The sequence below is a fragment of the Octopus bimaculoides genome, chromosome 7, assembly GCF_001194135.2.
Source record: "Octopus bimaculoides isolate UCB-OBI-ISO-001 chromosome 7, ASM119413v2, whole genome shotgun sequence".
Taxonomy (NCBI): Eukaryota; Metazoa; Mollusca; class Cephalopoda; order Octopoda; family Octopodidae; genus Octopus; species Octopus bimaculoides.
The window spans coordinates 89,984,628-89,999,063 of NC_068987.1; the positions used below are offsets into that span (position 1 = coordinate 89,984,628).

General features: G+C 35.9%; 1 protein-coding gene across 1 annotated transcript in view; it reads right to left on the reverse strand.

The window, feature by feature from the left end:
* LOC106883367 (sorting nexin-33) overlaps positions 1 to 14,436 on the reverse strand; it is a 154,226-nt gene that overhangs the window by 11,787 nt on the left and 128,003 nt on the right. The window contains exons 6-11 of the mRNA XM_052969796.1: positions 13,408 to 13,498; positions 12,649 to 12,771; positions 10,850 to 10,964; positions 9,101 to 9,231; positions 7,205 to 7,305; positions 1,307 to 1,410 (exon numbers count right to left, since the gene is read on the reverse strand). Of these exons, the coding sequence (XP_052825756.1) occupies positions 1,307 to 1,410; positions 7,205 to 7,305; positions 9,101 to 9,231; positions 10,850 to 10,964; positions 12,649 to 12,771; positions 13,408 to 13,498 (665 nt within the window). The remainder of the gene's footprint in view (positions 1 to 1,306; positions 1,411 to 7,204; positions 7,306 to 9,100; positions 9,232 to 10,849; positions 10,965 to 12,648; positions 12,772 to 13,407; positions 13,499 to 14,436) is intronic.

Below are 14,436 nucleotides of genomic sequence, written 5' to 3' on the forward strand. Positions count from 1 at the left end.
AGTTTAGTGTCCAATGAAGAAGGTACGCATAAGTGAGCTGGCTACAACCCTGGCAGAGGCCACGGATTATGGTCTCACTTGGCTTGCCGGGTCTTCTCATGCACTGTATATGTCCAAAGGTCTCAGTCACTAGTCATTGCCTTGGTGAGGCCTAATGTTCAAAGGTCGTGCTTCACCACCTCATCCCAGGTCTTCCTGGGCCTGCCTCTTCCACAGGTTCCTTCAACAGCTAGGGTGTGACACTTTCTCACACAGCCGTCCTCATCCATTCGCAACACATGACCATACCAGCGCAATCGTCTGTCTTGCACACCACAACTGATGCTTCTTAGGTTCAACTTTTCTCTCAATGTACTTGAAAAATTTTTGTTGAGGCTTTAATAATGTCTTAAAGAATTTGGGTAATGGACATTTTGTTTTTTTTTTAAATTAACAGGTGTATACAACACAGAAAGCAGCAGGAAACCCTGTGCTTGAAAGGAAAATACTGAGGATCTGAAGATGAGTTTTTCAAATTATGTAAATCATTTTGAATATTTCATTCTCATCATTTAACATCCGTCTTCCATGCTGGCATGGGTTGGACAGTTCAAAAGCAGCTGGCAAGCCAGAGAGCTGCACCAGGCTCCATTAGTCTGTAATGGCATGATTTCAACAGTTGGGTGCCCTTTCTAACCCGCAACCCTTTCACAGAGTGTATTGGGTGCTTTTTATTTGGCACTGGCACTAGTGAAGCCACCAAATAACTTGCAGGAGAAGATCCCACCACCAGCTCAACTGAGAGGTGGATACAAAGAGAGAGAGAGGTAGTGATGAGAGGTTAATGTATGATAGAGGGACAGGAATAGGCACCTTGCTGCACGAGAGATACGTGGTTACCCCAGTTGGAAAAGAAAGAAGACTGGGGAAGATGTGTCAGGGCACACCCTCGAGTTACAGGAAAGGGGTGAATATAAGAAAAGTGGTATGGATGGGTAAGTTCTTACTACAGACACTGTGGTTACTCATCTCTGATTAGTCTTCTACAACTATTGAAATAATCTTAATTCTTCTTAAACAGATTTTCCTTCAATTTTTGTTCCTATACATTATGAGTTCAAAATCTGCAAGGTATAACTTTGCCAGTTATTCTTCTGGGGTTAAAGAAAATAAGCAGCAGTCAGACAGCAGGTGACTGACTCTAGCACATTCCTTACAAATTAGCGGCACAGTGCCAATATGGCATATCATTAATTATTAGGTTAAAGAAATGAATATAATAAAAAAAAAAGGTAGAACAACAATTCAAAGCAAAGTAAGAACTCACGCCCTTGGTGTTTTTTCATGTTATCATGAAAGACATTCAGCAGATGTTTAACATTATCATCCATGTTCCGAACAAACTTGGAAAAGTTTTCCAGTTTTTCTTCTCTGGATAAAGACAGATAAAAGAAACATTTATTTAGATGCAATCACAAAAAAAGAAAAGAAGACAGAAAGAACAAACAGAGAAGCAAATGAGGCAACCTGTAAACAATTACTTGACTAGCTAAAAATAGAGGCCAAATTCCCCTCAATTTACATTAAAGACCATACATTATACAGGAAGGTGGGGACTGGAATACCTATTATCAGTATGTTGGATCGGGGATAATCTAGGCTAAACCACAACAACATACTCTCAAAGCCTGTAATATTCAAAAAGGGTTAATTTTGACACATCACACAGAATTACATATTCTGCCCAAATTAATACTGTATTTTTGTCAAACATCTGATGTGGGGGAACAGAGAAGCACTACGTTTAGTTTACAAGTAGTGTTGTGACAGTGTGAAGGGTGACTGTAAGAAATGTAATTCAAGAAATTGCAGTTTGAAAAAAGGTAAAAATTTCAGTTGTAAGAAATCTGTTTCGTTCACCAACAATTAATTCTGAACATTTTTGTATCAATCATTCAATACACAACTTATATAAATTGAAGCCATTAACCCACTTTATTTTGCTCAGTTCATACTGTCAGAAGTGTTATTGTATGTTTAATATGATATATTAAGTTGTATAGAATGTTCTGCCTTTAGTATTTATTTAAATGTACTAACATCTATACTATAACGAAGAAAACTGCTGGTTAATTAGTTATGAGTGTGTAATTTTTGCAAAAAGAAAGCAATTCTTAAAGTGTACACTGTCTAGAAAATTCTAAAAATTCCAATTTTTAATATATGTATATAATTTTAAAAATCAAAACATGCTTTTCAAACATGTTTTATCATTGAAGCTTTCAACTATACAACTAACTTAAAATTTACTGTTGCAAATTTAATTTTTGTTTTCATTTTCCCTTATTTCTACCTATCTACTTGTAAGTTTTTGAAACATGATCTTAAAAATTTCCTTGGTCTTGAATTCAAATATATATTTAACTCATTTTCTATCGACTCTAATGATATCCGACCTCTCTCCCCAAAAGTCGATGCAATTCAATGCATCTCTCCTCCCACTTCTTTATGTCAACTGTGTCATTTCTTGGGAATTGTCAACTTCTACAGGAGATTCATACCTAAATGTGCAGACAAGTTACTTCCCTTGACTCAACTATTGAAAGCAAAAAAAAAACAAAAAAAAATTCTCCTATCACTTTATCTGCCAAAGTATAATCTTCTTTTGAGTCAATCAAGAAGGAAATAGCTTCTGCTCCTTTGCTTGCACATCCTCTTGGCCATATTTTTCCTGTCTAAATATTTTTGTAAAGATCTAAATAAGTGGAAGTCTGATGAAACAAGGTCAGATAAGTATGGGGGGGGGGTAGCATTTTCTCTCATCCAAATGACTCTGGAACATTTTTAATGATTTGCATAGTGTGAAGTTGAGCCTTGTCATGAAGGAAAACCATCCATTATATGCTCTATTTACGTAGGTCATTTTCTATCCAAAACAGCCTTCAAACAGTGAGACTGTAGACTACAAAAGTAGCTTGATTTGGTCCAAAAAGCTCAAAACAAACAACTCTTTCCCATATCTCACCAAAAACTCAAAACTTACTTTGAACAAAGTCTCCCTTATGGACATGATACCGGTTTGGATCTGGACTTAAAAGAATCCATATTTTTATCTCCAATCATGATCTGGTTATGTGTATGGAGAGATTCTCAGTAGTTGAACCTTTGCTGATGAGTTACTGCTAAAAGAGCATGAAAAACCCATTTTCCCCACTATGAAACTTTTCCTAGTTCCGTCAAAGAATAGTCATAAAGCTAACATTAAATTCAGGAGAAAGCTCTCTCATTGTCACAGCAAGATTCTTTGCAAGTGTTGCTTCTAGGAATTTGTTATCCAATTTGGAAGGATATCCTGATCTCATCAAACAAACTAGTTTGAATTTTTATACCAGCATCATCACTGTAACTTGACTATAAATCTTCTGAATATTTTTGAAGTTCACTTGTATTAGGACCTTGATGAAACTTGAAAAGCATAATGTGATCAATATGATCTTTGGTTTGATTCCATGATGAGTTCTTCAAATGGAAAAGAAGATCCTAAAATATAGTTGCTACTCTACAGAAACAGTTCAGGAATCATAATTATAGCAAAATCTATCTGCCTGCCTGCAACATAGCTTCCGGTTTGGTTCACAACTCTTCCACTCTCTTCCTCTGTGTGTGTGTGTGTGTGTGTGTGTGTGTGTGTGTGTGTGTGTATATATATATATATATATATATATATACACACACACATATATATATCAGGGATATCACCTAGGTAGGCAAGGTAGGCAGTGCCTACCTTGAATAAAATAGATTGATAGCAGCATTTTCCTTTTATGGCAACATATGCCCCTAATTCCATAAAATTATGAAGGTTAGTCAGATTACTCTGCATAAAATACAAAATATTCTATTTTTTTGTAGATTAGGTAGACATAATTTGCTCCTGCCTTTCAATCCCAGTATTAAAGCTATGCATAGTAATGCTGTGGTACACATGCTGCTTACATTCCTACAACACAGTTTTCTTTCTGGGCTCTAAAGGCAGAGAAGTAAATCAGCCTTCAACTCAGTCTCACGCCCGTATTTCACTTATTTTTTGTGTGTTTTACTACATAAAGGTCACCAACTGCCTACCCTGAGTAACTACTGACAGCATGTGCCTGATACATATACACATACGCACATATTTCTTGATACAATTATTAAAGACATTAATCTACCACTTTTTAAAACATTTCTTCTTTTATAAGTTTATTACGGAAAGGAAAGAAAATGATGAATCTTTGTTCTCTAAATTTTCCCTCATGAAAACTTATGAATAAATCTTCATTTCTCTCTGTTAAACTCTAATAAGTTACTTTCTTCCATATTAACATGTTCATAAATGTTCACAAGCATTGCCTATTGTGAAAATGTTGAAGTCACTAAACACATTGTATAGACGGACATTGTTTGAGAGTCAAAATGTCCTGTCTGTTGTTTGTTGTACATAATAATGTTCATTCCTTTCTTCTCTTCCTTGATTCCTCGCCACCCTCTCATTCTCTCTCTCCCTCTCTAATTTTATGTAAGATAAGTGTATAGTGAAATAAAAACAGTTAAAAAATAATATAAGTATTGGGTTGGTGAATAATTATTGCAGCTTTTTTCAACAAATTTTATTCAACAAAAACATCTTTAAATGATTATTCTGGAACATATTCACCATCTACTTCAATTACTGCTTCCCATTTGCTTGGTAGACGGTCGGACCATCACTTAAAGATGTTTTTGTTAAATGTTGTTTTCTTTGAATAAAATTTGTTGAAAAAAGGCTGCAAGAATTATACACCAACCTAATATTAGGTTGGTGAATAACTATTGTAACTTTTTTTTAACAAATTTTGTTCAACAAAAACAATAACAACATGTAACAAAAACATCTTTAAATGATTATTCCAGAACATATTCATCATCTACTTCAATTACTGCTTCCCATTTGCTTGGCAGACGGTCAGACCATTACTTAAAGATGTTTTTGTTGAAAAAAAAGCTGCAATAATTATGCACCAACCCATTGTTTTGATTTATTAAATGCTTCTTGTAGTTCAATATTGTTTTACTTTATTCAATTCTCTGTTGAATATACACCTCTATTTCAAGGAAACACAATATTATATATTTCAGGCCTGAAACAACAACCCATGCATTAGTCATTATTATAACTTCTGCAGAAAACAGGTTTCAAAAATTTCACAATTTTCTATGCACAAAACCTGATGTTACTCATGTATTAACATTTATTATTATTATTATATATCATTACTACAGTGTCATGTGTACTGCCATATGTTATATAACACTGCAGACATCAGATATTGTATTGTTTTGTGTTGATCACCTGGTTTTTTTATGTAAGTTAGTCAAAGGACTAGAAGCAATGCCCATGACCTTCCAATTTTTTCTCAAATTAAGGTGAGAGGAGAGTAAAGTGTGGTTGATTTTTCAGCTTGAACATTTGTATGACTAAGCCTTCAAAGAAAAGTGCAGACATATGTATATTTAACTCAACATACATATTATATGTATATTTTGTGTGTATAAACACAAATGTGTATGCATCTGTTCAGCCTTTCCTCCATACATAAATATATTACATACACACATCCATCACACATACGCACCTGTCTGCAAGCATATATCAATATATTGTGTAAAACAAATGCATAAGTGTATGCACACTTCTATGTACAATTCATAGACTCAAGGTAACAAGTACCCTTTATGCAGTCATTTCTGCAGCTAGAAACAGCAGTCAAATCGCCCTTAAATCATATCCTAAATATGGAAAGAATTATGTAGATACTTCTAAAAAGATAAAACAGTCAAGACTAAAACAGGGCTGTTTGATCAAAATTGACAAGTGGCTAAAGTATTAGGTCATCCCATAAATAATGTGGTTTTTTTGAAATTGCATGAACTAAAAGTCGGAGGGGGACAGGATAAACTACCTGCAAAAACTTGCGATAAAAACAGGTAGTAATTTTATCTTATCCTTATTCTTAGTGCAAGTTTTGAAGAGTGCAGTTCGATTTTAACAGTTATTTTTTCAAAGCTGTAATAGAAGTGACAAAGGAGCATATTCGACATATTTAGCTTTATGAGTTCAATAAAGGCAACAACGCAACGGACAGTGCAATATTAATGCAGTATATGAGGATTGGACAATACGTGTAAGCCAGGTGATTCAAGAAATTCCAAGCCGGAAGATACAGCCTAGAAGATGAACCTTGTCCTGGAAGATCTGTAGAGCTTGACAAGGACATCCTGCAAACCCTGGTGGAACTTCTGTTGTGGAACTAACAGAGAAGCTTGGGATGCAGGTGTTGAATTGTTGAATGACCAAATCCATCAGAAAAGTCAGCAAATTGGGTCAATGGGTTGCTCACAAACTTTCTGAGTCTAATCACATGCAGTCAGTGACTGTGTGCTCTTCTTTGCTGTCATGTCTCATGAATGAACCTTTTTTGGACTGAATAGTGATTGGTGACAAGAAATGGGTTCTCTAAAAAAATGTCAAGCACTGGAGACAGTGGGTGGGGAAAGGAGAAACACTGGCATCTAAGGCTAAAAAAGGGTCTTCACTCACTTAGGGTGTTGTTATCTGTTTGGTGGGATACGAAAGGTTTAATCCACTTTGAACTTTTAAACCCAAACCAAATGATAATAAAGGAGATCTACTGCAAGCAGCTTGAATGGGTTAAGCCAGCACTTGAAGAAAAACAATCATATTTAGTTTCAAGATGAAAGGTGTTCTTCCATCAAGATAATGCTTGGACACATACAGCAAGGATGACATTCCAAGGTTGGAGCAGTTTGAATGGGAAATGATACCCCACCCACCATATTTGTTGGATATTTCCTCATCTGATTATCATTTATTCCACAGTCTTCAAATCATTTGAACGGAAAAAATATGAATTCTGTAGATAAGGTCAAAACAGTACTCGAGGAGTATTTTTCATCATGGACAAGTGAATTTTGGAAGAGGGCCTTGCAAGTCTACCAGATAGATGGAAGAGCATTGTAGAAAATGAAGGAGAGTATATTTTAGATTAAAAAAGAACTTTGTTTAACTTAATTTTGAAAAATAAAAGAAATATACAAAAACCAGATTATTTATGGGATGACCCAATACAACCAAACACAAACACACAAATTCACAAAAATCTGGCAAGATTTGTGGACAACTTACGTTTCATTCATATCTAAATTTGAAGGGTTTCGAATTGTCAGGAAATATTTACCACCCATATATTCATCTTTCTCAGCCTTTCTTTTCCCTTGCTTCCATTTCTGAAGAAAAAATAAAACAATAGCAATCTAATAAACACAAATGCAAAGATGTAACAGATTAAAAGATTCACAAAACATATAAGTTATTGTATATATCATCATCATCATTTAATGTCCATTTTTCCATGCTGGCACAGGCTGGATGGTTTGGCAGGAACTGGTAAGTCAGAAGACAGCACCAACCACTGCTATCTTCTTTGGTATGGGTTTCTACAGCTGGATGCCCTTCTTAATGCCAACAATTTTACAGACTTTACCAATGCAGTGAAATTGCCAAGTAATTTGTGAGACCTGACCTCTCAATTGAGCTTGGGGACAGAATCATTTTCTTCTTATGCAAAATGGGTTTCACAACCAATCAGATCCTAGCTTAATGTCACTGTGTAGCACTTTCTCTGAGTGTCTTCTATCAGAGCCATAGCTTAACTAAAGCTTTTTGAGTGAAATTTGGTAGATGGAAACCATACAGCTACAAAGCAAGCCTGTTAACCACACAGCCTGCACCCAGCATCACAATTTTACATACATTTTCCTCCATATTGGTTTGGGCTGGATAGGTCATCATTGTTCATATCAATTTGCAGCCACACAGCAACAAAATAAACCAGCCAAATTTGGTGTGTATTTTTCTGACACTGTAGTCTGGATGTACCAAGCAAAAATCAAACAGTTCTTTCAATCATGCATTAGTCTTTATTCAAGGTTTCTACCAAGTTACTATGCACAATCTTTTATCATTTACTTGTTTCAGTCATTAGACTATGGTCATGCTGGGGCAGCACCACCTTAAAGAATTTTAGTTGAATGAAAGTGCCACACCCTAACAGTTGAGGGAACCCGTGGAAGAGGTAGGCCCAGGAAGACCTGGGCTGAGGTGGTGAGGCAAGACCTTCGTACATTGGGCCTCACCGAGGCGATGACTACGGACCGAGACCTTTGGAAATGGGCTGTGCGTGAGAAGACCCGGCAAGCCAAGTAAGATCGTTGCCAGTGCCCCTGGACTGGCTTGTGCAGGTGGCACATAAAAGACACCATTTCGAGCGTGGCCGTTTTCGTGCGGGTGACACGTAAAAGCACCCACTACACTCTCTGAGTGGTTGGCGTTAGGAAGAGCATCCAGCTGTAGAAACTCTGCCAAATCAGACTGGAGCCTGGTGTTGCCATCCGGTTTCACCAGTCCTCAGTCAAATCGTCCAACCCATGCTAGCATGGAAAGCGGACGTTAAACGATGATGATGATGATGATGAATTGCCCTCTGCAATTTTTTTTAAAGTCCTGTATCTATTCTACCAGTCTCATTTGCTGAACTGCTAGGCTATGGGAATGGTAAACACACCAACACTGGTGGGGAAAAAACACACACACAAAAGATGGGCTTCTTTCAGTTTCCATCTGCCAAATCTACTCACAAGGCTTTGGTTGGGCCAAGGGTATAGTAGAAGACACATAACTGGACAGCCTTCCCGTCATCAAATCCTTGTCTGCTTCCAAACGAGGTCATACTTTTCCATAAAAGCAGATATATTTTTCATGGAAGATTGCAAAGGATATGGCTGGCATGATGGTGACACTTGTTTACAATATAATAGTTTTGTTAAAGCAAAGAGACAGTAATACACACACACACACACACTGTTGGCTTTCAGTTTCCATCTGCCAAATCTATTAACAAGACTTTGGTCAGCCCACAGCTAGAGTAGAAGACAGTTGTCCAAAGAGCCATGCAAACGTTCTTACCACACTGCCAAATCTGTGTTTAATCAGAAATAGAAATTCCTTGTGAGAAAAGCTCACCTTTTCATCTGTACATGTGAGAAAGTGAAAGAATACATCGCACTGAGAAATAACAGGGTGCTGAACCATTCTATTAATCCATTGTTGCAACAGTTTCATACGTTCGGAAATAAATTCTGTCTCATAACGTCCTGAAATAGGAAAAATATGTTGTTTATTTTTGTCTGTTATAAGAATTTAGAAAGTTTGAGAGATGTGAAATAAACTGTTTTTAACAGTGGAACCCAAAATACATAAAACTTTAAATAATACCATGTAGATATTGAACCTTCAATTTTTTCCATTCAAGGGGATTCTTAATCCAATGTCTACATAGCTTTATCAACTTCAAGTTCCAGTTAAAAACTGTTTACTTTATAATTTCTTTCTTTGTTTTGCTCTTTGGAAATTAAAGTGATAGCGAAGAGAGCAGCTGGAAGAAATAGTGTCCAAAAAACAAAGAAAAGATTATCCACATAACTAACTGTGCACAACTTCATTCCATGTATTTTGGGTAAATAAGCTTGGAAATGTGTAAAAAACACAAAACTTAAAAAGCTCATTATCGATAACAATATATTAGTCTGAAAATCCACAAACAATCTTAATGACAAATGTGATTTTCAAATTTATTTGTAAAATTGGCAACTGGAAACTTCACAATTAACTGTTACATTGGCCATATAATTACATTTTCTTGCTGATTAACCATGCGTTTACAACAAGGAGCTATTTCATTGTGTTACATCACACAACATAAAGCAAAATTTGATATAACATACAGAATTCTCCACAAAATTAAATGATTAACGATGGAAATGATTAATAGCACAACACAATACTAAAGTAGAAAATATAATATACATTAGTGACAAGCAAAAACAACCAATCTTATTCTTCTTCTGCAAAATGGCAACACCAACCACTTCAAACAGATTAGGTCAAGACATTTTGGTAGATTTGGGAAATTTGTAATCAAAAGAAGTCACATTGACCAAGATATTCTTGCAGGCGCAACATACATGGTGTTAGCCTGAACACATCACTAGTGAGAGAATCCTGACCAACACCACAGAATGAATGTCAGCAGCAAATGGATTTCTTGACCAATGGAACATGTCTTTTCCACAAGAGGTGAAAGAACAAGCTGAGATAATGTTTCTTGGGATAAAGTATGAAGGTCACACAGGATAAGGTAAAATAAGCATTAGAAAACTTCTGCCCAATCTTTTGGAAACAACTTTTCAGTCTGGGTCAGAGAAGTCATCCTGCTCATGACCTCTTCCCAGTTTCTAAATACCTGGCGGTCCAATCTGAGCTCCATAAACACACTAACACCTGAACTGGTAGCTTTACCTGCTACAAATAGATCCAAATCTCCCTTAAATCTCACCTTACTAAAAGTAGGAAGAATACCTTGAACAATATAGTTTTAGATATTTATATACTTTAACTGAAGAAAAAAAAAGATAAGATGGATTGGTCACAACTGGAATGCCTTTTATCATTAGTCAATCTGATCAGGACTGATGTTGGATTAAACAACAACTACTGCAACTAGATATTACACACATTCCAAGCTGGATTGGAGGGCAGAAGTTTCTCATTTCACAGATATAAATTGGCGTGATATATGAAGGCTCTACTGTGGAACTGATCCAATATTTTTATTGCATTTGTGAAGTTCTAAACCCATAATTTGCAAACAAGTGGCATGTTGGGAAAATTAAAATCTTTAAAGCAATTGCCAAAAAATTAAAGATTTCTTACCTGAAATAACCTTTTCAGGTAATGGAGGAATTGGAATACAAGGGAATTTTTCTTCTAAACGCTCATGTAACCAATCAAAATGTTTATATCTACGGCTAACAGCAATATTACAGAACTGAAATGGAAAATAAATGAGTCTTTATGACGTATCTACATAGATTAGAGAGTGACAAAGACTATATTGCTTAAAGAGAGAATTCTAAATAAGCTGAGTGAGATTAATTTATAACAGCTGGATGCTGAGAACAGGAAATGAATAGAAATTCATCATCATTAGGTGTCATATGCTCTCAGCAGGTTCAATATCAAGTACCTCCAATTTGGGTCTTTTCCTTACTATTCTTACGCTTTCGCTATATTGATAGTTTAGTCCAGTCCTTGATGTTAGAAAACCAGTTTGTTTGAGGTCTTCCTCTCAAGCATTTACCATAATTTTTTCTTTAACCATGGTGTGCTAGAATATTCTACATGATTATACCAGTGAAAGGAGAGAGAAATTCAAATAGGATTGATTAATGTCAACACATGCTGTATATATCAGGTGTATAGTTGTTGGCAGTTAGGATTTCACTGATAAAATTTGGACAACTAAAGAAGACGATTAGGTGTGATTTCATTTCTGTTCTTAATTATGGAACAAGGATTAGGGAGCAGAAGAAGGTATTTGCTTTTTACGTCTAAATTCTGCCCTATTATACACACACACACACGCATATTTGTCCTGGGTATGACTTTAAACTGCATCGAGTAGTGGGGCCCTGGTTTGGGAGTTCCAGAGTTTTGAGGAATGTGGGGCCACTTCTACGCCAGTGTTGTTCCTAGGTCTACTCTGATTTGGAATAATAGCTCCTATCAGGATCCCAACATGTCATGGAATCACCTCCAAGAGAAGGTTGCCCAGAACAGATGAGGCCCTTCAGTTCCTTAGCTGCTCATGTAAAAGAAGGTAACTCCATACAAACCCTGCATCCTGACATCTACTGGGCTTGTGGTACTTATTGCACCAGACCAATACAAGTTTGAAGGATGAGACTGATTCTGCCCACTTTCCTGATATCCATTGAGCAAGTTTTTCAGCAAATCAAATTACCAACACCTCACTTTCTGAAGTCAAAGGGCAACTGAAAAAGAGGTGATCGAGTCAGGTAGAAGATGTTACTGGAAGTTTCTAGCTTTGATCCTGCAGCCAGAGGGTGATGGTCATTTTCCACAGACCAGGAACAGATAGATGTAGATTTTGTACATGACAAAACAAAACATTGACCTAGCAACATTGTGTAGGAGTGTCTTGCTGAACCCACATTTGTTGAAGCAATGAGAGAGTGACACACACGTGTCCTCTAATAATCTTTCTCTCTTTCTTGGAATTGTTCTTCATTTCTTTCTATGAATAAATATTGCTTATGAACTCACTGACTTACATAGGCAAACCTTATCAGCAGTAGATTTAATAGGAACTACTCAGGGAAAAGATAAGGCTTAGTGAGACTATGATTAAAGCAGTTGAATTCAACAATGAAAATATTCAACTTGCACAGACATGTCTAACATGCTGTAATTAGGCTAATGGTCCATCATAGATTTTTTAAAACAAACTTTGTTGACACATACTCAAAATTAGTTATTTAATTAATTAAATATTTAGGTTTAATTCATTAAAATAATCCTTTACATTTAACATTAAATTGAAATAATCTGAAACAAAAAAAGTCCTTGGAGCTATACATGTGAAAGTAATTTCCAAAAGTGTTTTTAAAAACAAAACAAAAAAGAATATAAAAGCATATTATGTGACTTACTGAGGGAATCAGTTGGTAAGCAACAAAACTTTTTAATCCCTTCAATTTACTTTCTTTCTTTGGATCCCTCAATTCACATGTGTATTCTGATTTCATTTCCCATTCAGGACCATATAAACCGTCCTGTAAAATTAGAAATAAAACCACAACATTTTGGAATGCAGTTCAATAGAATTAGTAATGGTAAGTTTTCATGATCTCAAATTCATTCTGTCCAACACATACAGTAAAAGAAATGCAACATGTTAGTAAAAGTGGGCAGGAGTCAGTTTTAGACTGATATATGAAACTGTTGCCCTTGAGTGGTTCTCAAATGGGGACCATATGGCCCTTGAGAGTCCACATCAGATTTTTGGGCTCCATACAGCAAAATAGTAAATTGGGAATCCACAATAATATTTTAAGGGCCACTGAAAAATATTTGCTTTAGACATACGTATTGGTACGTATTGCAAGAAACAGATTTCTTTCTCTGGCATTTAACATGATTCAACCTTCACAAATTAATGCGTGAAGACATTAATGAATAACATTCTATGAAACTAGTTTTTAAACACTGAATGGCTACGGGGGTCCACCAGAATAAAATCGCAATCAAAGGGGGTCCATAGTTAAAAATTGGTTGAGAACCCTCTGGTCTAGTTGGTTGCATCAACTAGACCAGTGCTTCACTGGTACTTGTTTTATCAACCATGAAACAACAAAATGCAAATTGATCTCAACAGAATTTGAACCCAAAACAATAATAAAGATATTTACAATAATTTTAACGCAGTCACTATCAGGAACTGTACAAGTCACTGCACCCATCAAGAAGGATTCACCTCCACTCCGAGAAAACTGCGAAAATCTGGAAAAGAAAAGGGCGATAAAAAATTAGATGAATTTAAGAAGTGAAATGAAGGCAGCACTAAAACGAGAAGGAAAACAACCAGAATAAATGTTTTACAATATTAAATATTGTATCTATTTTTTGAGTAGACAAATGTTTTGGGTTGAAAAGTATGAACTGAGGTTGATTCAAGCAACTATACATCTACACCCAGTTTGTGTTTATTTAATGCAACAAGCATAAGAAATAATTTATATGACCAGCTAAGAGCAATATTAGTCAATGACTAATATTATTTTGAGTCATTCAGAAAGTATGGGAGTTAACTCTGGATGTGTTTTGCTCTTATTAAAGCCTTCTCAGTATATTTGCTGAAGAAGAGATAATTACTAAGTAAATGTACAGTAGTGTGTACTTGTGAGCATAGATATTATGTTAGAAGAAGAAAATGATCTGCTCTGATAACCATGTAAACCAGCATCGTCTGCTTTTTTTTGGTTGGGTTATTAACAACAGAATGGGCAACAACACTCTAGGGTCTTGTCTAGTACATAGAAGATGAAAGGGTCACTGACAGGACAAAAATATCTGTCTACAAGGGTTGATAAATTCATCATGAGAGTAGATGGACATCCATCAAACCTACAAATGGAATGGGGTACCCATCAAAACTTTTGAAAACTGCCATGCCAACCCCTGCGCATGGTTATCTTTCCTCTGGCCTAAGAAGGCCACTTGATAAATGAGAGGATCAGCCCAGATGGTTTAAATTAATCCTGGCCAGGATTATCATTGTGGTGGTGTTGCTATTGTAGCATTGCTAGAAATAATGGATGCCAGCCATTCATTCATTCTTGAGCTGAGTAGAAATCATCATTTAATATCCACTTTTCTATGCTTGCATGGGTCAGATGGAATTTACTGAAGTAGATTTTTCTATGTTTGGATGCCCTTCC